Source organism: Pongo abelii, chromosome 11 (genome assembly GCF_028885655.2).
Source record: "Pongo abelii isolate AG06213 chromosome 11, NHGRI_mPonAbe1-v2.0_pri, whole genome shotgun sequence".
In the NCBI taxonomy this organism is placed as follows: Eukaryota; Metazoa; Chordata; class Mammalia; order Primates; family Hominidae; genus Pongo; species Pongo abelii.
In genome coordinates, this window is record NC_071996.2 from 106,724,768 (window position 1) to 106,748,575 (window position 23,808).

The 23,808-nt window shown below is 37.7% G+C and overlaps 1 protein-coding gene and 1 long non-coding RNA gene across 15 annotated transcripts in view; one reads left to right on the forward strand and one right to left on the reverse strand.

The window, feature by feature from the left end:
- Positions 1 to 23,808, reverse strand: part of RAPH1 (Ras association (RalGDS/AF-6) and pleckstrin homology domains 1) — a 111,737-nt gene that overhangs the window by 13,824 nt on the left and 74,105 nt on the right. For 9 of the 13 annotated variants that reach the window (XM_024243594.3, XM_024243591.3, XM_063712981.1 and 6 more), the window contains 9 exons: positions 20,377 to 20,454; positions 19,777 to 19,936; positions 18,438 to 18,559; positions 16,150 to 16,215; positions 14,064 to 14,207; positions 13,060 to 13,170; positions 7,301 to 7,399; positions 6,522 to 6,642; positions 3,454 to 3,596 (listed from right to left, as the gene is read on the reverse strand). In XM_024243594.3, the coding sequence (XP_024099362.1) occupies positions 3,454 to 3,596; positions 6,522 to 6,642; positions 7,301 to 7,399; positions 13,060 to 13,170; positions 14,064 to 14,207; positions 16,150 to 16,215; positions 18,438 to 18,559; positions 19,777 to 19,936; positions 20,377 to 20,454 (1,044 nt within the window). Of the gene's footprint in view, positions 1 to 47; positions 1,253 to 3,453; positions 3,597 to 6,521; positions 6,643 to 7,300; positions 7,400 to 13,059; positions 13,171 to 14,063; positions 14,208 to 16,149; positions 16,216 to 18,437; positions 18,560 to 19,776; positions 19,937 to 20,376; positions 20,455 to 23,808 lie in introns of those variants that run through there. The other 4 variants (XM_054549043.2, XM_054549042.2, XM_054549045.2 and 1 more) reach the window with 2 other exon arrangements.
- LOC129057859 (uncharacterized) overlaps positions 6,896 to 23,808 on the forward strand; it is a 33,111-nt gene continuing 16,198 nt past the window's right edge. For both annotated transcript variants that reach the window (XR_008522643.1, XR_010136079.1), the window contains exons 1-2: positions 6,896 to 7,360; positions 18,196 to 18,321. This is a non-coding gene — a long non-coding RNA (uncharacterized LOC129057859). The remainder of the gene's footprint in view (positions 7,361 to 18,195; positions 18,322 to 23,808) is intronic.

The window sequence follows — 23,808 nt, forward strand, 5'->3', positions numbered from 1 at the left end:
AGTATAAAAAGGGAGTGGGAGAGAGAAAAACACAACAAACAAAACAGTTACAGAGGTAAGCTTTGATTGTGTAAAACTAAAAAGCAGGGAGTCTGGGATATGCATGAAAAGGATGCAGAAGTTGGTGGTGATCATAAAGATGGACAATGTCAGGAAGGCTAAAATCTGATTCTGTGGGCAAGAAGGAAACAGAAAACTTGTTTTACCCCACAGTAAAATAGCTAGACCATCTAACAATCTAGGAAAAATGTCCAGTTGCAAAAGCTGTTTGAATGGTGACAGGATGCATGACTTCTGACCTTGGCTGTATGACTTTGACACAGCCTGCCCTAAATGGAACCCTCTGTGGTGGTCCTCTGAGCACTGGACTTGCAAGGGGAGATGTGATGGCTCCAGTTCACCTTTCAGTCCATGACTGCATCCATATCAAGCAGATGCTACCACTGGGTTTAGGAGGGCTTCCTGGTGGAATGAGGATGGCTTTTTGATGCTAGAAAGCTGACACAGGAGAGTATGAGAATGTTGAGCAGGCGTGCACAGTCACACAGGAATGAATAAGCTTGACACACACACTCGTGTTCGTGTGAGACAATTGCATCCAACATGCACAGAAGTCCAGCAATGCAGGTAAAGGGGGGACATTCTTTACATTTGTTTTACTGGAAAATACATAAAGAAATGCTTTGTAAACATTATAGCAAAAGACTGTAAAAATATCATACAGAAAAAGCCGGAAGAAATTAAGAGGAAGCTCTGGAAGGCTAGAATAAAGAAAATGTATCAAGAAATGGAAGCTAGCATTTGCCAACAACGAACCCATCTGGGTAGCTGAAATGATCACATCTGGTAGTTTATTTCATGGAGCTAATCATGCATGATGGTGGTTCAGGTACTTTGAAAAGAGGAAAGGAAGGACCCTTGTTTTAAAAACTTTAGGTACATCTTTTAGGCTCTTTGAACAAACTTTGAGGATCCAAGATAAACCATTTGTTTTCAATTATGAATGACATCGAGAATGCATGGGTTAGTGAACTAGAAGGCTCATTATAGGGCTGAATTCTAATGGCCATCAGGACATTCACATGTTTCTTTTAAAATTACACAAAAAGATTAGTCTGTGAGATTGCGTTACAGGCGTCACCGAGGTTAATGTGTTTCCAGAGAACAACCCCTGACCTTAACTTGACCCTGTCTTGGCTGCTTCAGGGGCGCACGCCTTAGCTGTGCTGGCCTTCTCATTTGGCACCTGAGACTGAGGTAACAGGAGAAGAAACACAGTGATCAAGCCTTAAATCATTACTGCTGACAGCAGGGTTCCTACTCTTCTGAAACTCTGTGCAATGATGGACTTTGCTGCTTAATCACAGAACATTTTGGGTCTGTGATTTTGTTTTCCTTGGCCTTACACATAACTAGGTTCTATAACTTAAAATGCACACGGATCTCACCATTAGTAATTTGGTAAGGCAAAGGGGTTTTTCTTTAGCCATCTGAATTCTGTAAACCAACTTCTCTAGTACATTTTTAGAGTACTAGCTCCATCCAAATTGATTAAATGGGGGAAGGGAGAGAGAATTATTTCTTAGAAGTTTGAGTCTCTAATAAGGGAGTTAAACTCAGTGTTTTGAGAATTTAGATCATTAGAACCAATTCTCAAATGTTCATTTCTGAAGGAAAGGGCTTCACCCCCACGTGGTGCTACTAAGGCCTTCTCTACCCTGCAGGAGCCCAGTTAGTGAACCACATATGTGAATGAAGGAATAAAAGGAAAAATGTCCATTTATTCTCATTCATGAATGTACCTGTATAAGTGATTCAGACCAAAAGCACCCCCCACCAAAAAATTAGATAAATAAATAAAAACAATTCTTAGTAAAAATAAAATAGTTGAGCCCAGGGTGCCACTGGTTCCTCAATGACGGAGTGACCTCTTGCATACTGAAATGGTGACTAACAGCCAGGACACATCCTTGCCTACACAACTACAGATGATGTCTGATAGAAGGCCATGATGTCTTTCAAATGAACTAAAGAACCTATTTTCCTAATTATAGTCTTGCAATAACTATACTCATCCTTCAGTCTCACTGCACAATCTACTATGCAAGGCTCAGGAATCCAAAACTTTAAGGGAAATGATTTTAATTTAGTCTTCCACATAAAGTATAATTTGAAAAAATTCATCAATGCCCAAAGAAATGGCAAAAGCATTAAAAAAAAAAAAAAAAAGGTAAGAAATGAGTCTGAATAAATTAACCAATAAAGAAATAACTGGACTGAATATGGTGGCTCATGCCTGTAATCCCAGCACTTTGGAAAGCCGAGGCGGGAGGATCGCTTGAGGCCAGGAGTTCGAGACCAGCCCAGGCAAAATAGCCAGACCTTGTCTCTACCAAAAAATAAAAAACTAGCCGGGCATGGTGGTGTGCACCTGTAGTCCCAACTACTCAGGCAACTACTTGGGAGGCTGAGGTGAGCAAGAAAGCCCAGGTGGGAGGATCATTTGAGCCCAGGAGGCTTAAGTGAGCCCTGATAACACCACTGCATTCCAGCCTGGGTGATGGGAAAGGGAGAGGGAGAGGGAGAGGAGGGGATGGGGAGAAGGAAGGAAAGGAAGGGAAGGAAGGGAGAGAAGGAAGGGGAGGGAGGGAGGGAAGTGAGGGGAGGGAGGAAAGGAGGGGAGGGAGGAAAGGAGGGAAGGAAGGAAGAAAAGAAAAAGAGAGAGAGGCTGGGCACGGTGGCTCACGCCTGTAATCCCAGCACTTTGGGAGGCTGAGGCAGGTGGATCACGAAGTCAAGAGGTCGAAACCATCCTGGACAACAGAGTGAAACCGTCTCTACTAAAAATACAAAAATTAGCTGGGCGTGGTAGCATGTGCCTATAATCCCAGCTACTCGGGAGGCTGAGGCAGGAGAGTCGTTTGAACCCGGGAGGCGGAGGTTGCAGTGAGCTGAGATCGCGCCACTGTACTCCAGCCTGGCAATAGACTGAGACTCAATCAAAAAAAAAAAAAAAAAAAAAGAAGAAGAACTAAAAAAAAAGAGACAGGAAAGAAGAGAGAGAACTGTAAACAGCTTCTCTAGAATTTAGGGCATTTGCAATAGATGGTGTTTTGCCATCCAAACTGCTTAAGGGTGGAAAGGAAGAAATTGTTATTTCTTAAAAATCTGAGCCACTGATAAAAGAATTAAACAAACTGCCAGGTTTTTTTTTTGTTTGTTTGAGATTTTAAGTCATTAGAGCCAATTTGTAAATATTCATTTCCAAGGGGAAGTCAAATCAACAGGTCTCTCTGAACTGTCTTTACCCATTACAATTAGGAAGACTGAAAATTAATAAAGGAGACTGAAATAAGGCCAAATAAGATCCCTGATAAAGACATAAGAGAGCAACAATTTAAATCCAAAAGAATACCACAGAATTTTCAATGTAAATTAAAACGAAGCTGTTACCTTGCTGGACTCTTCCAACTGAGTGCCTCGTTTCCAGGCTTCAGAGAATATGGAGCTCACGATGCTCTGGGAACGGACGTGTCCTGCTGGCTGGGTGTCAGAAACTCCACTATCAGACTGATTGGAGTGATTTGACTGAGACTCTGTTTAAAATAGTGTTTTAAACACAGGTTTAAAAGAGTCAGTATTCTGACAGTATTCATATGTATGTCTAGTTAGATCTTTTACACAAGGTCAAGTGCTGTGTAGAACAGTACCAAGTTATTTTACTCATTTCATCATAAACACAGCCAGTATTTTGTACTAGAAAACTTCCCTTACCTTGGAATTAATAAGAAATCTCAGATTAGTTTTAAATACTTCACCATGAGAGACTGATAATTATAATAAATGATTCACATAACATTATTGGTATCCTGACACCCAGTCTTGCATGAAATCAACTCTAAACAATAAAAGAATTAATGAACCATCAGTAGAGGAGTCTCTCAATCATGTCTGCATTACACTGAAAATCAGCCTTTTTAATACCCCTGCCCTAAGGTCACCCCAGAATTGTAACTTAGGAATTCGGATCTATACACAATGATTATTTCCTTTTTTCTAGCAATGAGCAATACTTAGAATTTGACCCTCTAGTGGGAAGTGTGTTTCCTAGGGGTTTAGGTATTGGCCCCATAGGGTGGCAGCTGTGCTGTATCCTGGCCTGTCAGCAAGGCACAAAAAAGTTTTGAAAGGAGTGGGGCCTGGTGGGAATGTCTGTGAGCATACAGTGTCTCTTTGCCGCCTGAGCGAGGAGACTGAGGTGGGAGGATCATTTGAGCCCAGGAGACTTAAGTGAGCTATGATAACACCACTGCATTCCAGCCTGGGTGATGGGAGAGGGAGGAAGGGAAAGGGAACCATGTTCTGGAAGGGTTGTTGGTTTTTTTGTTTTTTTTTTCCATTTTAATAAATATTTTCTTAGAATAGTTTTAAGATATCTACATATTAGATATTTGAATATCAGAACAGTTTTAGCACAGAATTCCTACATAGCCAGCATCCAGTTTACCCATTTAGCAATATGTTTGGTTTTAAAGAAATTCTCCTTTGGGAAAAAAGTGTCCTTTTTAAATTTTATTCCCTTTTCCCCATTATTAACATGTTACATTACTATACTACATTTGTCACAACTAAGGAAATGTCCTGCTACTATTAACTATGCTCCACACTTTATTCGGATTTCACTAGTTTTTCCCTCATGTGCCTTTTCTGATCCAGGACACCACGTTACAGTTAGTCATCATGTCTCCTATAACAGCTTCTCAGAATTTCCTGTTTTTGATGACTTAGCTTTGAGGAATAGTGGTCAGGTATCTTGTAGACTGTCTCTCAGTTTTGGTTCGTCTGATGCTTCTTCTCTTGATTAGTCTGTTTATGGAACTCGGGGAGGAAGATCATAGAGGAAAAAAGCCATTCTCACACACTATGTCAAAGGTCCCTATAACCAATATGACTCAGATATTGACCTTGACAACATGGTTGTGGCAGTGTTTGTCAGGTTTCTCCACTGTGAAGTTACCCCTAATCCCCACTCCATAATCACTGGAAGCAAGTCACTAAGCACAGTCCACACTTGAGGATTGAAGAGGTAAGCTCCACTTCCTTCAGGACAAAGTGTCTTCATAAATCATTTAGAAGTCTACACAAGACAGTTGTCTCCTCTTCCCCATTTATTTATTCAATGATTTATTTACATCAGTATAAACTCATGGATATTTATGTCCATGGGTTACAATCCTATACTACATTACTTATTGTATTGCTCAAATTGTTCCAGCTTTGACCTTTGGAGCTCTTTCAGACTGGCTCCTCTGTGTATCCCTTTGACATATTCTCATCTTGTGTTTTGTGAGACAGGGTCTCCTTCTGTTGCACAAGCTGGAGCGCAGTGGTGTGATTATAGCTCACTGCAGCCTTGAACTTCTGGGCTCAAGCAATCCTCCTGCCTCAGCGTCCTGAGTTGCTAGGACTATGTGTACTACCAAGTCTGACTAATTTTAAAAAAAAGGTTGTAGAGATGGGGTCTTGCTGTGCTGCCCAGGCTGGTTTTGAACTCCTGGGCTCAAGCGATCCCTTAACCTAGGCCTCCCAAAGCACTGGCATTACAGGCGTGAGCCACTGTGCCTGGCCCTACTGTCGTTTTTTAAGCATTCCCTTACTTTCTGGCATTACAAGATGCTCCAGGCTCATCTTGTATATATTTGCTGCTGCAGCCCTATAATTAGCCATTTCTCTGAGAGCCTTGGTTTCTTTTTTTTTTTTTTTTTTAAGAATGGTATTAGAAACCATGATCTATTTAAGCAGCATCCTTGGCCAAAATTTAATAAAACAAAAAAACAAAAGGAAACCTCTATGATCTAGGGACTGGGTATTCTCATTGTTCCTGGGGTATCACTGTTTCTAGTCCTCAGTGGACAGCACTAGGAAATGTATGTGTATACACACATTCTAAATTTGTTTTTACTTAATAGAGATGAAATAGAGTCATACAGCTTTTAAATATACTACTAAAGTTATTTCTTTCATCGCATCCAATGCAAAAATTTAAAAATTCTGCTTTTAGATGACATGGATCTCATTCATGAAACATTTTGAATGGAAAGAAGATTTATGTTAAGATGTAATCATAGCACGCACTTGTTTAAAGGATATAGGAATTTGAAGGAGTGCAGCTTCTACATGGATTCTGAGTACAAAGATTCTTTCCAAGTAATGTTTTATCCCAAATAATGCATTAACAGTGTCCAGCAGTATGTATGTTTTGAATAAATTTTATAAATATAAATAACAAAACTGGCTTTAGAAATCTATATACTGATTTTTCATTTCAAATACATTTGTGAACTAGCCCATGACACTGTACCCTCTAGCAATTTTTAAAAAGGCATCTATTGATTATAATTTAGGAATTAAGTATGGCTCCAGTTTTTAAGAATCAAGTTGAAATTTCCAGGTCTACTATCAGTCTCTACAGAGACCTTCATATTAATCGCAAAATAGTGCTTTGAAGCATTTTGAACTACCTGGGATGCTGGAAGAACTGGATCCTGATTTAATGCTGGAGCTGGATAAGGAAGTCCAATCATAGGCTGACTCTGTCCTCTTCAAGGCTTCTTGGTAGTTCATATAGAGCTGCTTCCCATACTAAAGAGAAGACAGGAAATGGTGACATCTAAACGTTACTGAGTATGATACAGAAGGATAAGGTAAAATGGGGGACATATTTCTGTTTACTGATTGATGGTCTGTATTAAAATTAATACCTATGATACTTCAAAAATTCCTCTAATACCATAAATTATAATCTATTCTTATTTCTCCTCATTTTTAGAGGGGCAGCAAGAAGTCAACACTTGATTCTGTTCATTATAAACATTAATGTTTTTTCACCCCAAATTCTTGATCCAAGGGCAGCTTTTTAGCACTCTTCAGGATACTGCTCCAAATGTGGTTGGTAAATGATCATTAATTAAAGTAATTTAATTTTTCCAAAACTTACTTTGCTTAGGCTAAACTCTACCATTTAAGAATCATATAATGCATTCTCCAAAGCCAAAATAAATCACTTTGATACTACACAAGCTTTTACCAGCAGTATTATTCCAAGTATACCAAATGTTAAAAGTTTATCCCTATAAACAAGGAAAAAAGACAATATTTAAAACTTGAAACTTGGGCCTGAAAAACCTAGGCACTGGCAAATCCATGAACATGAAATAGTCAGAATAGTTGTTATGACAACGAAAACTATATCATCGACAAACACCTCATTATTCCATCATCAAATCAAAAGGAGACATGCCTTTGCAATGCGGATCCCATTGACCCACTGATGCAGTGTCCTCACATCATCACAACAAAGGTATTTGATATATTGAGATTTCTTCTGGATTTGTGGATGCTGCAAGATTAAAGACAAAATCCAACTAAGTCCCTTGGAGAACTAAAGAAAAACAAACTTTATCAAAGCTTAAACATATCCTGACAAGTTATAGGCCATTAGAGTAATGGCCAATACATTTATGCTTCTTATATGGCCATAAGGCCAAATAAAATAGCCCATAAGAATTTTTACAAAGTAATGAGAAAGAAACTTTTGTGAAATTTTAGGTCAAGATGTCCAAGTGAAAACAGATCTTCACATTTTGAGAAATTCCCAAACATTCCTTCTATATTTCAAAGAAACAAAGTTCATCAAGGTTAACAAAGTCCATAGAATTCTCCATCTATAAGATTATGGAAAAGGAAGCGAATGTTTAATTTCACTTTCAACCCACTGAAATTATGGGTGCAGAAGACTCCAAATCAGAGAGGGACTTTGACAAAGCTTCTGTGTCTAGAGGTGAGGTGAATTACTGAACTGGGTACACCAAGCCTATGGCACAGCACCTGGGACAAAAATCTAGTCACACCTGTCACAGGTGAGCACAGCCCTGTACGCCCCACTCTCTACCAAACTGCAGGGCTGCAGCACTTGCCTCCAGGGGACACGTAGATGTCTAGATGTCAACAGCATCATCACATTTAGTTTTCACAACCCACTGTGCTTTTCAGTTGAGGTTTGGATGAGAGGTGACTGACTTAACCTTGGCTACAAAATCCAGGTGTTAGGAATGTTTAAGGAATTTTAACACCACTGAGCCTCAACCACTATGTCCTTGGAAAGAAAAGCCCTAAATCACACTTGTTCTGAATGTAATGACTTATGATTACCGCATCTCTTTTCAACTATTCTGAAAACTAAAAAACTAATGGCTATAATTTGCCTGGAAAAAATTTTAAATTTGTGTTCAGTTATAAGAAAGAAAAAGGCCAGACGTGGTGGCTCACGCCTGTAATCCCAGCACTTTGGGAGGCCGAGGCGGGTGGATCAAGGGGTCTGGAGTTCGAGACCAACCTGACCAACATGGTGAAACCCCGTCTCTATTAAAAATACAAAAATTAGTTGGACGTGGTGGCGCATGCCTGTAATCCCAGCTACTCAGGAGGCTGACATAGGAGAATCGCTTAAACCCAGGAGGCAGAGGTTGCAGTGAGCCAAGATCGTGCCACTGCACTCCAGCCTGGTGACAGAGCGAGACTTCATCTCCAAAAAAAAAAAAAAGCTTTAAAAGAATTTAGTTTTCCAAAATTCCCCAATCATATTCATTTGTTGTGAAAATCCATGAGCTCAATAAAGTAAGCAATTTAAATAAGTTTTCAATGCATCAAGAATAGATGGCCACCAAGATAAGTTATGTATCTGCATTGTTAAAGATCAATCACTCTGGTCTACAATGAGGGAAAAAAAAAGAAACCCATTAATTCTATTCTTTGCTTTTCAGAGCTCAGCTCCTATAACATTTAATACCAAAACCAATTTTCTTGTTGAAGGTTATAGTCAGTTTTAAACAATAAACCCTCCAACAATAAGAGGTTAGCAAAATAATACCTAACAGTCTTCCCTCCTGATAATATAGGCCCTCTCTTGGAATATGCTCCTTGTCCATGGTAAATTACATTATAATAAACCATAATAGTGATCTTGAAAAAGCAAAGGAGGGCAGACAGAGAAGTATGTATTCTTCTATAAAAGGAGGAAGAGGGATTTTACCTCATTCATTCATGCAACAGATACTTATTGAGAACTATTTGCCAGGTGCTTCAAGTAGGTTTAGTGATGAGCAAAACAAAAGCTATAGTTTGTGCAGAAGATAAAATAGGCCAACTGAAAAGAGCTCTGTTAGTGTTGCCAGTGAGGGCTTAAGAGACTGTTCTGCTTCATGGAGGCACTGCCTGCAGGGCAAGGTTCAGAGATCTCAGCAAGCTGCTTTAGATGGCTCGCAACTGTATCACCACCCCCTCCCTTCATGGTGATTTGCAAACTTGACTGCATGGGTGTTCAACTGTAGCAGAAGCCCAAGTGTGCATGTGTGCTTCTATGCGTTCTGCACAAAAAGAGGGTTTTTTTTTTTTTTTTTTAAATCAAAACAACATCTGGGAAAATCAAACAGAAATTATCCTCCACCTTGTTCTCCTCATCTCTCTAACCTGGGAATACAGATAATAACCTGAAGAGTACTATGGTATAATAACTATGAGTCTTTTTAAGTCAAGTATCAGATTACTGCTAGTTTAAAATTCCTTTAAAACCTCAAAACATTTTTTCATCCTCTCACATAATAAAGGCATTCATTACTTTCCTTATGGTCATCCAGGCTCTGTACAAATACTTCTGCAGATTGTCTGTTCTGCTAATACATTATTTTATTAAAAGTGGCATTTATTGCACCCTTGCTATGTACTAGACACTATGTAAAATGTTTCACATACTTCACATTTTTCATTAAATACTCACAAAGCCCCTCTGAGTTACATATTATTATCTCCATGTTCCAAGAAGAAAGCAAGGCACAGAGTAAGGTTAAAACAGCACTCAAAACTGCTTCCGATAAGTGAAAGAGAGTAGTAGAACTTGAACCCATGCAATCTCATCCCAGAGTGCATGCTTTTAACTACTATTTCTAACTACTATTTCATACTACTGCCTTATTAAAATGTGCCCCTTTGAATCTGCTACCTCTGCTCCTTTTTTCCCCACAATATTATGCTGTCATTTTAAAAATTATACCAGGGTTAAGAGGAAGGCTGGAGGAGACATTCATTGTTAAAAACCAGAAGCTCCACATTTAGATTCTTAAGAGAGTCCAGAGAACATATAATGAAATTGCTCCCAAAACAGATGAATACCTATTAAGAAAGAAAGGTCAACATTTCAATTTTAAAATGACACTGACAGGTTGAGTGCAGGCCCCTATGGCTATCTCCCTCTCCCCACTTCTTTCCTGGCAGAGCCTTACCTCTCACCTATATCCCACAGGGTGTGAATTCTGACTGGTGTAAGCCAACCATAGTAGTTTTATTCCCTTGTCAGTGATTGGCTTGTCAGCAGAAAATGTACTCTGGGCCAGTAACTCTCAAAAGGAGGGTGGTTGAGTAACTTCTGTGAAATAGTTCCTTCCTCTTATAAAAGACAAATACAGGGAGCAATAATCCCTTTTCTGCTGGCTGGATTTTGCTGGGTCTACATGTGATGCATAGAACTGCAACAGCCATCTTGGGACTGTGAGGTGAATCAGCCTGAGAATAAGCTGATACGCAGGAAGTAGAACAAGGAAAGATGGAAAGAATTTGAGTTCTCACTGACAACCTTGAGCCACTGAAATAACCAACCAACTCTTACTGTTTTCATGTTATGAGATTCCCCCAATAACTTTCTTTTACGTGGATTATGTCTACTGATATTGAAGGAGTTAAAAATGTACCACCCTGGCATATTGACTAAGTTAAAAGACACTTGAAAAACAGCAGGTACAGAAGATCACTCTGACCTTCATGCTATTTCTTAAAAGCCTTACAAGATGAAATTACCATGCAAAAGATGCCTTCTCAATACTAGAAAGCGACAATATCTTTCTCCTCAGGGATGAGAAGTTGAAACCAACAGAATTCTGTACAGACCTTATTAAAATAACTCGTATCTTTAAGGCTTCACATATAATTTAGTTGCTTCTTCACAAATTATTCTTTGTCCAATCCAGTATACAAGTAATTATGCTTTTCTTTTGTTGATCTCTTATGTCAATTTAATTTGTGTGCCCAGCTAGGACCCTAAGAGTATGGAAGTGAAGTTTTTCCACCCCAGCAATACTTACATTATAAATTAAAACTAAGAAAAAAATTAAACTACAAGAATACACAGGCCAGGCCAGGCACAGTAGCTCACGCCTATAATCCCAGCACTTCAGCAGACTGAGGTAGGCGGATCACTTGAGGCCAGCCTGACCAACATGGCAAAACCCCACCTGTCCTAAAAATACAAAAATTAACTGGGTGTGGTGGCATGTGGCTATAGTCCCAGCTACTCAGGAAGCTAAGGCATGAGAACTGCTTGAACCCGGGAGGCAGAGGTTGCAGTGAGCCAAGATCACGACAGCCAGGGAGACAGAGTGAGACTGTCTCAAAAATAAATAAATAAATAGACAAACACACATTACACTAGCGTGAAGATACCATCACATGTCATATAACCTCTTAGAAAACTCCACTATACATATGTGAGAGAATGAAAGTTCAAGAGGCAAATAACATCTTAGCATTATTAAATACTTTTGACATCATGGTCTTAGGGACTGACTCTCAGGAGACTGTGGACCTCATTTTGAAAACTGCTGAATTAAGCTACTTTGTACCGACTTTTAAAAAATTATTTGCACCTAAAGGTACCTAAATGTACCTAAATTTGTACCTAAATGTACCTAAATGTACCTAAATTTGCACCTAAAGGTACCTAAATGTACCTAAAATGATACAGTGGTGTTCCCCAAAAACAGAATTATGTAATAAAAGGTTACCATTATGGCCGCGAGCAGTGGCTCTGCCTGTAATCCTAGCACTCTGGGAAGCCTAGGCAGGCAGAAGCTTGAGGCCAGGAGTCTGTGACTAGCCTAGGCAACATGGCTAAACCCTGTCTCTACAAAAAAACACAAAAATTAGCTGGGTGTGGTGGCATGCACCTGAAGTCCCAGCTACTTGGGAGACTGAGCTGGGAAGATCGCTGGAGCCTGAGAAGTCAAGCCTACAACGAGCTGTCATTGTGCCACTGCACTCCAGCCTGGGTGACAGAGCAAGACTCTGCCTCAAAAAAAAAAAAAAAAAAAAAAAAAAAGGTTGCTATTACAGTGTACTGAACTTTATCAAAGCCAGCAAAACTCCAAAATCCTAAAACTCCCAAACTAATGGCAGTCCCCAAACTAAAGTGACAATTCTCAGAGAAAAGTGAAATTAAACATGATGATATGAACATGTAGACCTAAGTAGTTACCAAGGAATTACAAAGATGGAGCCAATGAAAAACAAATTATCTCCCTAATTTTCTTGAATTTTTGTATGTTGTTTTTATCAGTGTTGTAAATAGATCGCTATAAATTTGCTTAAAATGTCCGTTCTTCTCAGAAGTACAGATATAATCATTGCAAGAAGTACAAAAGCTTGAATAAAGAAGAAAAAAAAAAACCTTCCTAAAAACAACTCAGGTCACAATATATGCATGGGCTATCATGACTATAGTTCAGGGAAAAAAAAGAGACAAAAATTATTTCTGGACCAGATGACAGCCAGTCTGATTTGAACTTGGACACAGTGCCCTCTGATGGTTTGCTGAGTAAGTACAGGAAAAGAACTAAAGCACATTTATGACCTACATTCGGTTCTGTTCTAAGTTTTTCTAAAATAAGCCTGGTGTTAAATGAGAATCTCAAATTTATAATCAAATACATTTTATATCTCACAACTCAAAACTTACAATTTAATATTCACTCCTTACCTAGAGATAATTGGCTCAGGGTCTGCTATGATATAGCACATGCTTCTTTTCCTTACCACACTTCACCATTCCTTTTTAAACTTTGAGAATAAAGCAAAAACAGTATAATTGATGGAATCTCAACGGTTCTAAAATGTCCAATAACCTGCTCTATGTCTAACATCAATTAAAATTCCTAAAAAGAAATATGTGTTTACCTTCAGCACCAGACAATAGTCTGTAGGTGCTTTGTATTTGTTCCGATAGTCCTGGCCATAATAAACGTTGACATGATCCAGCTGGAGAAAGCACACCAGATCCCGAGAGACCTAAGATTAAAAACACCAAAAAGAGAAAATTAATAATAATGCGCAAACAAGCAAATATACCTGGTTAACATTTTCTAGGTGAGAATCAAAACTACTTTTGCTAATACTAAATAGAAATTATTGCTATTTACACAAGACAATGAGACGCTCCATAAATGTTCTTCTTTAATCATTAACGTAACAAAAAAAGCAGCCCATTTTACTTACTGTTTTGTCATTCATAATGAACACTAACTTGTTAAGGAGTGTTGGCATTTTAAAGATACTATTAATATAGTCTAGTACGTTAAAAACAATATTGTATAATAGAGCTCTCTGGAAAGAACAAGAAAATATCAAGTCGTTCAGTGCCTATAACGCATATGTAAAGTACAGTGATTCGCAACTGGTTGGGGGGAGATTTTCACCAGTTAAATAGGGGCAACAATATATGCTCATAGGACTGTTGTGAAGACTAGATGAGATAATACTGTAAAAAAGTTTAAAACAGTCCTGGTGCCAATAAGCACCGAAGTGATAGCTACACCAGGGTAGCCCTTAGCAGAAGAAGCATATTACCCAAACAAGATAAAAAAGCCTGTAATCCCAGAGAGCTGTGCTGTTCTTCCCAAACAAAAATAAACAAAACTACTCCAGAAAGTCCCCAAAAAACAACAAATAAAACTATGATTTCAAATTTGGTAAGGAGAACTGAGATAGGCTCAACTAGTGACCAGAGAAGTAAGAACTTTCAGATTTCTTCTTCTTTATAATAGATTAATAAACAAAGCAATATTCTGTCTTCCACGAACTGAAACAAATCATAGCCTGGGTTCACCTTGTCAGCATACTCAATACAAACTAAAAGCAATTAGCATAATGAGGAAGTTCAAATTCCAACAGAAGGGACACACCTTTGCTTTTCCTTTAGGAACATAGTAGATACCAGATGCTCGCAAGAGAAAATAACGCTTTTTCCAGGACTTCTTGCCATCATCCTTCAACCAGAGGACTCCTTCAATTTCTGGTACAGTTACAGAACTTCCACAAAAACATTCCTAAAATAACAAGATTATTTGGAAAGACTTATGATCGTTGGATTCTCAGAACAAAGTTGTGTTTATTCCTGTGAAATACATGACAGTTATTAAACCAAAATGGTTTTATATTAAAACCAAGCTGCTAATTTAACCTCAATTAGAACTTTCCAGCCAGATGTAGTGGCTCATGCCTGTAATCCCAGCACTTGGGGAAGCTGAAGCGGGCGGATCACTTGAGGTCAGGAGTTCAAGACCAGCCTGGCCAACATAGTGAAACCACGTCTCTACTTAAAAAAAAAAAAAAAAAAAAAAAAAAAAGCCGGGCATGGTGGTGCGAGCCTGTAGTCCCAGTTATGTGGGCAGCTGAGGCACAAAAATTGCTTCAACCTGTGAGGCAGAGATTGCAGTGAGCTGAGAGCACACCACTGCACTCCAGCCTGGGCGACAGAGCGAGACTCTGTCTCAAAACAAAAACAAAAACACTTTCTATTCTAAACACAATATGAATTTGGAACTACTATGGCAATCCTAAAATGTTTATTAAATAAAAATGCCAGTCATACACGTAATACTGAATTTTTACCTACAAACTTTTAACTAAAACACTGTTTTGAAGAAAAACTAAGTTGACACATTAACTGAGTTGCATATAACAGTAGTTAAATACCTTTGTAAACAGCATAGTTACACTAAATTTAATAAAACTGTCAGGACAAACCAAGCATTAGACTTTATTTTTTCTCTACATTTAGATTAGCTGTCAAACTAAACAGGAATATATTTTAAAAGAATGCAACGTGCTAAGTGTATGATTAAACTTTAAGAATTTAAAAACTATCCATTTATGTGACTCTAAGACAAAGAGGGCATTTATTTAAAAAATACTTAATATTAGGTTGAAAGGACTACAAACACTCAAAATTCTAAGTTCTAAACACTATGCTTTGATAAAAATCTAATATTAAAGAAATCAATCATGTATTTGTGAAAGAAAAGAGAAATCCTCAGAAAACACTAATATAGGACATTTGGGCCTAAATTAATTTCTTTCTCCTCAAAGTACAGAAAAATTAGGAATTATAAGGCGGATTTTTACTTAACCGTAGCTAGTATCACTATGAAAACTGAATGTTGATCTTCGCTTCCTAATTGCCTTGCTGGTAACTAAGGGATTATTCAGGTTTTCAAGTATACTACTCATTTGATTTTAGTTCTTCAAAATCAGCCAAAAATTCAATTATGTTTTCCAAAAATGATCATGTTTTTAAAAATTATTTAATTATTTAAGGATAAGGCTGGAAATAATTTGTGAACAGCTAATTATATTCAAATTTCTGAGTAAGCAGATAAAAACAGCAAAACCACATCCTTCATTGACCAGCCATCTCTCCCACTTGGCAGCCCCTAAAAGCTCAATAATATTCTTAGATCATTAGAATATGGCTTGGCAAAATAATAGTTTTTAAAAGGGTCTTCAGTGGCCTAACACGTTCACACAGTTGAACTCTCTCCCTCATACTATCAAAGAATACACAGGCTTCTTTAGTTAAAATTGTAACTACAAATATAGAACACTGACATACTTGACTTCAAAAAGGTACTTAATATTTTATTTCATTTATTTATTTATTTTATTGAGACAGAGTCTCACTCTGTTGCTAGGCTGGAATGCAGTGGCGCGATCTCGGCTCACTGCAACCTCCGCATCCCGGGTTCAAGCAATTCTCTGCCTCAGCCTCCCGAGTAGCTGGGATTACAGGCGCCCACCACCACGCCCGGCTAATTTTTGTATTTTTTTAATAGACAGGGTTTCACCATCTTGGGCAGGCTGGTCTTGAACTCCTGACCTTGTGATTCACTCGCCTCAGCCTCCCAAAGTGTTGGGATTATAGGCGTGAACCACCACGCCTGGCCTAATATTTTAATTTTTAAATGTGCAGGAAAATGGGGGGTGTCATACCTCTAAGAGGACTTCTTTGTTTCTATCTGCCATCTCAGCTGTTTCCTTTTTCCCCAAAAGATAATTCTGGAAAAACAAACGTATGGAAGGGATGGGTGGGGGAGAAAAAAAGAAGGTTAAAGCATAAATCCATTCTGTTATTCCCTTGGCACAGGTGTGTATATGTTTTCTTCTAGAGAAATAGCAACTCTAATTTCTGTTGGTATAGAGTAGAATAAACTTTGAAAAGTTACCTGTATATGGGCATCATCACTAAAATGCTTAACACCAATCTCCTCCTTGCCTGTCCATTTGTCATAAACTGTCCTTACTCAGACTGTGAGGTGGTATTACATTCAACAGCTGGCAAATATGTTTTGGGATATCTAATGAAAGCTACAGTTAAAGGATCTGAAAGGTTTAGAAATTCATAAGTACAACAAGTAAGGCAAATTTCCTTAAAACACACTGATCTAGGTGCAGAAAATTTTTTATGTTCTGGCTTTTTAAGAAGAAATCCCATATTCTCTGGGACTCATTTATTAATAATCTCATTTACTTGACTCAACTAAAAATCTGAATTCTGGCTGGGCGCAGTGGCTCACACCTGTAATCCCAGTACTCTGGGGGGCCGAGGCGGGTGGAACATGAGGTCAGAAGTTCGAGACCAGCCTGACCAACACGGTGAAACCCCGTCTCTACTAAAAATACAAAATTAGCTGGGTGTGGCAGCACGCACCTGTAGTCCCAGCTACTCAGGAGGCTGAGGTAGGAGAATCGCTTGGAGGCGGAGGTCGCAGTGAGCCAAGATCACGCCACTGACTCCAGCCTGGGCAACAAACCGAGACTCCGTCTCAAAAAAAAAAAAAAAAAAAAACAACAACAACAAACAACAAACAAATCAAACTTCAAACTGAGGTCTACTCATTAGTACACAGTCATCCCTTGTTGTCCATAGGAGATTGATTCTAGGACCTCCCCTGTATACCAAAATCTGCTGATGCTTAAGTCACTTATAAAAATGGGGTCACATTTGCATATAACATATGAACATTCTCCCTTGTACTTTAAATAATCTCTAGATTACTTATAATACCTAATACAATGCCTACATATCATTTAATTTGCATGAATTCAATGCAGTACTCAAGCGTGGCATATTCAAGTTTTGTCTTTTGGAACTTGGAATTATTTTTCTGAATACTTTAGATCTGCAGTTGGGCGAATCCACAGATGCAGAACCCATGGATATAGAGGGCTGACTGTAATTTTTTTTTTTTTTTTTTTTTTTTGGAGACGGAGTCTCGCTGTCGCCCAGGCTGGAGTGCAGTGGCACAATCTTGGCGCACTGCAAGCTCCGACTCCCGGATTCACACCATTCTCCTGCCTCAGCCTCCCGAGTAGCTGGGACTACAGGCGCCCGCCACCAGGCCCGGCTAATTTTTTGTATTTTTAGTAGAGACGGGGTTTCACCGTGTTAGCCAGGATGGTCTCGATCTCCTGACCTTGTGATCCGTTCACCTTGGCCTCCCAAAGTGCTGGGATTACAGGAGTGAGCCACTGCGCCCAGCCTGTAATTATTTTTCATAACTGCCTACAAAAAGATCTGTTGATACCCCCAAATATGTATTCTTCACTAAAACATCCAGAAAAGATGTGTCATGGTTAAGCCATCTGAAGTATAACTACTAATATCTTTAACACTCCTGCTATTTTTCCTCATTACTACTTTTTATTGTGGAGTTGTTTTCCCTCACCTACTGAATTTTGTAAAATGTCTAGGTATTGGGAAGTATTAATTCAAACATTATTTTGGAATAAGGAAAGATGTCAAATAAATCAAAGTATGTTTATTAGAATGTAGAGCCATTTGTAATCAAGGTTACTGGGATGTTTAAAAAGTAATTCCAAAAGAAGTGTCAACTGGATAAATGGCTGGAGTAGAGAAGTACTTTTCTTTGATGAGATGACAAACTCACCAAATAAACAGCTGAGATCAACACAGCTCTGGATTACAGAGCCAAAAGACCTGGTAACTCACTAGAGCTATATTTCTGCTTCCAAAAGGGCTCACCCCATCTGGTTCTGGAGAACTGGAAACCTCTTTGGGACCTAACACGTGGGCACCAGCTGACTTTCCACCTCGGCAGCAGCAGCAGCAGCAGTAGATGATGCTCCTATAGGATTTTGCAGGTATATCGCTCCAACCAGGTGTTTACCAGTCTTTTAACTCTATTAACTTAGCAGTAATCGAATAAAATAGGAGACATATTTACAAATCCTGACCTCTGTAAGTTGTTTGGTCTTACCTGTGGGTTTTTGAAAAGTGCATATTTTTCTATACGCTCCATAAATATAAGCTTGTTTTGGCTATCTCTTGTCCAATTAAGAAGATTTTCAACCAAGTTTTCATGGTCTTCAAAGATTCTCTCTGTCCCAAAATAAAATATCCATATTTTGTTAGTATTCATTAGAGTTGCATGAAAGACACGAAACTTTGCCAAGTAGTTAATTAACCTCAGAACCACAGAATCTTAACAGACATTTTAGCACCTAAAAATTATCTGGTCTTCCCTAATTTTTCAAACAAAGAAATATGCCTTAATTATGTTAATGACATAACCAAGGTCACACAGCTGATATATGGAAGAACTAGGACTAGAATCTAGGCTTTCTGACTTGCAGGACACCATTCTTCAGTCTTAAACATTTTCCCATCCCACCCTTAAAAATAAAACATTAGTTACATCTTATAAGTTTCTATATCAAGTATTTCCTATTTAGTTCTTGGCATTTAAAACATTTCCAAGATGATTTTTTCTTTGATCCATGACTGTTGGTTAATCTTAAACATAGATGTATTTTCTAATTTCCAAATTAGAAATGAAAGAACATGTCCTGTATACTGAACATATGTTAAAGAACACGTTCTAAATATGGATTCTTTGAAATTTGTTAATGTGCTTTGCTTCCCGAGTCAAATGCTGGTTTAGACTTCAGTACAAATTCAAGTTAACATAATAATTTTTAGTAAATGCATCAGTCTATCTAGTTCTTATTTGAAGAAAAAAACTATTTTGTTACCTTTTTAAAAAACTTTGTTTTAGCCATTATAAAATCTGAAGTGAATTGGAAATGATCTTGTATTCAAAGAACTCTTAAGACACTTCAGAATAATGTAAAGAAGCCAAATTATGAAAGGTAATTTTATTGAAAAAATATATAAAGATGAGGCCAGGTGTGGTGGTTCATGCCTGTAATCCCAGCACTTTGGGAGGCTGAGGCGGGTGGATCACAAGGTCAGGAGATCAAGACCATCCTGGCCAACAGGTGAAACCCCATCTCTACTAAAAAATACAAAATATTAGCCAGGCATGGTGGTGCACGCCTGTAGTCCCAGCTACTCAGGAGGCTGAGGCAGGATAATTGCTTGAACCCAGGAGGCAGAGGCTGCAGTGACCCAAGATCGTGCCATTGCACTTCACTCTGGGTGACAGAGCAAGACTCCATCCCCAAAATAATTAAAATAAAATAAAATAAAAACATATATATATATATATAAAGATAACTCAAAATGTTTTTATCAACATGAAAACTAATGAAATTACACAAAAATTAGAAAGCAATTAAAGCAATGATATTACTAACCCATTTGTAATTCAGAAACAGTTTCTACCAGTGACCAGTCTAAACTATAACCGCAGTGGGATTTGTCCATCAGGTTATCCAGTACTTGTCTTACTGTCTGCCTCTCATCCACCATCATTGTTTTAGAACTGTCATCAGACATGTGGACTCTAATCACCAGCTATAACAGGTAAAAAGAAAAGTAAATGAATACTAAAAAATGGCATTCTAGGAAAGGCACTGATCCAATATCAAATAAAATTTGGATTAATGTATTTGTATATAAATTAAAACACAAATAATGACTTCATTATGCAGAAATATAGGCTAAAAATCAGACATCAAGTTACCTGTTTAAGTAAATTTAAAGCATTTTAAAAATATAACAGATAAGGTTATAATGTTATGATTACTCCTTTAGGAGAATTCAGAACCAGAAAATTACTCCTTTTATAATGCATTTTGCCCACAAAAAATACTACATGTAAAAAATATATTACTAGGAAGAAATGCCCCTGTATCTCTCCATATCTTAGAGGTACATTACATAAACAAGACAATTCTTTACAAATCCATAAAACTGATAAAAAATCCCAAACCAGGAAGAGGCCTACATATCACCTTTTTCACTTGTGCCTCTTTAATTTTCTCTAGGGCAACCCTGATCTTCTCAGCTTTCAATTTTGCTGCCTGTTCTTCCTGTGAACACAAAGCATTTCAGATAAACAATGCTAAGATGATGAAATATTTGAGAAATCTTTTTTATCCTTAAGGATGCTCCCAGCAATGAATTTCATTAAGAATATAACTTCACACACAGAGCACATTTAAAAAATAATTGTTCACAAAGAGCAGACATATTATAAAGAAACATTTTATAGATGCAGACTTGAAGATGTCTTACAATAGGCATTTCTACATCCAATATTCTAGAGGAAAAAAAGAACTCTGTGATGTAGTAAATTACCAAGTTTGATTCTGTCAATGTGAAGCAGATGGATTTCAGGTTCTGGGATAGGAGAAAAATTAATGTATAGTGGCCATCTTTGGGCCTGACAATTTGTTTTACCTGCACAATCCCTCAACTCTGAATTTATACTCCCTCCAAAGTAAAGGCAAGCCTTTGAATACTAATGTTTTGTTCTGTTACACTGAAAGTATACCAGTCATAAAAATATCTACAACAAAAAACAATATCTACCTATTTACAACCATATAAAAACCCTTTAAAAAATAAAAATGTAGGTAGAATCTCATTAATATACCAATACAAATATAAGAAGCTGCCTTATTGCGTAAGTTTCACTCTGCTTTGGAAAATCATACAACGTAATCAACGTCTTATGTCAGTAAATTCAAAATTTGTTTTTATTAGTTCACTGACAATATTTTTAAATACTAAATATGATTTTCCAAATAACTTAAAATTTCTAGTAACTTCTACCTCAGAAAACTTAGATTAAAAAGAGTAATAAAAGTTATAACAACTAAAAATATACTTAAACCATTTGTCTGTTTTTTTCTGAATTAGCATATAGTACTCTAATACTGGTACTTGTAATTTCCAGCAATAGGCCATAATATGCTGTGGCATTAAAAAACTTGTATAAGTAAACTTTTGTTTATAAAGCATTATTTTCTATTTCTAGGCTTTTGATTACTCTGGAAAATATCTAAGAAAAATAAAAACTTCTTGGTTGGGCGCGGTGGCTCATGTCTGTAATCCTGGCACTTTGGAGGCTGGGGAGGGCAGATCACTTGAGGTCAGGAGTTGGAGACCAGCCTGGCTAACTTGGTGAAACCCCATCTCTAACTAAAAAATACAAAAATTAGCTGCTCTTGGTGGTGTGTGCCTGTAACCCTAGCTACTTGGGAGGCTGAGGCAGGAGAACTGCTTGAGCCTGGGAGGCAGAGGCTGCAGTGAGCTGAGATTGTGCCACTGCACTCCAGCCTGGGCAACAGAGCGAGACTCCATTTAAAAAAAAAAAAAAGAAAAGAAAAGAAAAATGGAAACTTCCACCTTAAATATTCCTTAAGTCTAAGAAGAAAAAAAGTCATCATATCAGCCAAACTTTATCCTCTCTGCATTGTGATGAAAACCACAATCCATATGTTATTCATTAAAAAGCTAAAGCTTCCAGGGCAAGAAACAAAAAGAGAAACTCAATTCAGTTCATAGATTTATTCTGTCTGCCTAAATTCTGTTGGCTTTCTTATTTATGAACTGCTTTTCTTTCTATTTTATACTCTAGGCTGTCTCCCACCGTTTCAAGCTTAGTATTTACTATTTTGTGGAACAGACAAGAAAACAGTGGTTAGGGAAGGCAGTGGGCTTGGTTGCCAGAAATCTGATCCCTTCCAATGAAAGGAGCCAATGAATTAACATAATAACCAGGGTCTGGAAATACTATCTGTAAACTCAATTAGGCAGAAAACAAAGAACTTTATTTTTAAAATGGAGAGGGCTAAGACAAGACTGAATTCTTATACTATTATATATTCCTCTGACTAAAAGATTAAATCATCCTGTTTTTTAAAAATCCTTTATGCAAATAAACAAATAGCAGAATTATAAAACATGTTGATTACATTTTAAGATACAAATTTTTCTCTTTTTAAAACAAGCTATGAAATGAGAAAACTAAATTACTGTCATTAAAACTCTCAGTTTTTAGAATTATGAGTCTTAGAGAAACAAATTGTTAGGTAAATTACCAAAACTTATATGCGTTTTTGATGAACAGAGCACTACTTTATAAAGGAATCTGCAATACTAGCATTTTCCAGCAGTTTTTATGAAATCAGTTACTTGACAAATTTAGGGGAAGAGAAAGAAGAAGGCAGAAGTTTCATGAATATTTTCTCAATGGGATTATGATATTATATTCCTCATGGCTCATTTGCCGCATCCTTATATTGGCATGAATTGCAAAGAAAGTTTACCGAGGTATATTTGCAAGTTTCACTTCATACCCCTGAAAAGTAAATTTAAAGTCTGAAGAGGAAAAACTGATATGTGGAATCAATGTTTTGTATATTTGGAATATAAACATGAACTTTTTTTTTTTTGAGATGATGGAGTCTTGCTCTGTTGCCCAGGCTGGACTGCAGTGGCATGATCTTGGCTCACTGCAACCTCCACCTCCCAGGTTCAAGCGATTCTTCTGCCTCAGCCTCCCAAGAAGCTGGGATTACAGGTGCCCGCCACCATGCCCGGCTAATTTTGTATTTTTAGTAAAGACAGGGTTTCACCATGTTGGCGAGACTGGTTTCAAACTCCTGACCTCAGGTGATCTACCTGCCTAGACCTCCCAAAGTGCTGGGATTACAGGCATGAGCCACCATGCCCAGCCAAACATGAACTTCTAAAAGGCCAAATTCTTTATGGTATTATATAATCTATAAATTTAACATTTTAAAAGTTTAGAAGATGCCCTCAAAGCTGAACGTATTTCTGAGAAAGGAATATTCAAGAGAATGAGAAGACAAGGCATAAACTGGGAGAAAAAATATTTGCAAAAGATGTATCTGATAAAGAACTGTTAGAAAAAAAAAAAAAGAGAGTGCTCAAAATTCTTTAAAACAAAAATGAACATGATTTTAAAAAAGACCTGAAAAGATACCTCACTTAAAGAAGACAGCTAGTAAATAAGCATATAAAAAGATGCTCAACATTATTTGTCATTAGGGAATTACAAGTAAAATGAGATACCACTACACACCTATCAGAATGGCCAAAATCCAAGACACTAACACCACCAAATGCTGGCAAGGATGTGGAACAACAGGAACTCTCATTCATTGCTAGTGGGAATATAGAATGGTACAGCCACTTTGGAAGACAGTTTTGGCAGTTTTTTGCAAAACTAAATGTACTCTTACCATACAATTCAATTCAGCAATTGTGCTCCTTGGTATTTACCCAAATGAGTTGAAAACTGATGCCTACAAAGACATGCACATGGATATTTATAGCAACCTTATTCATGAGTGCCAAAACTTGGAAGCAACAAAGACGTCACCCAGTAAGTAACAGATAAACTATGGTGCATC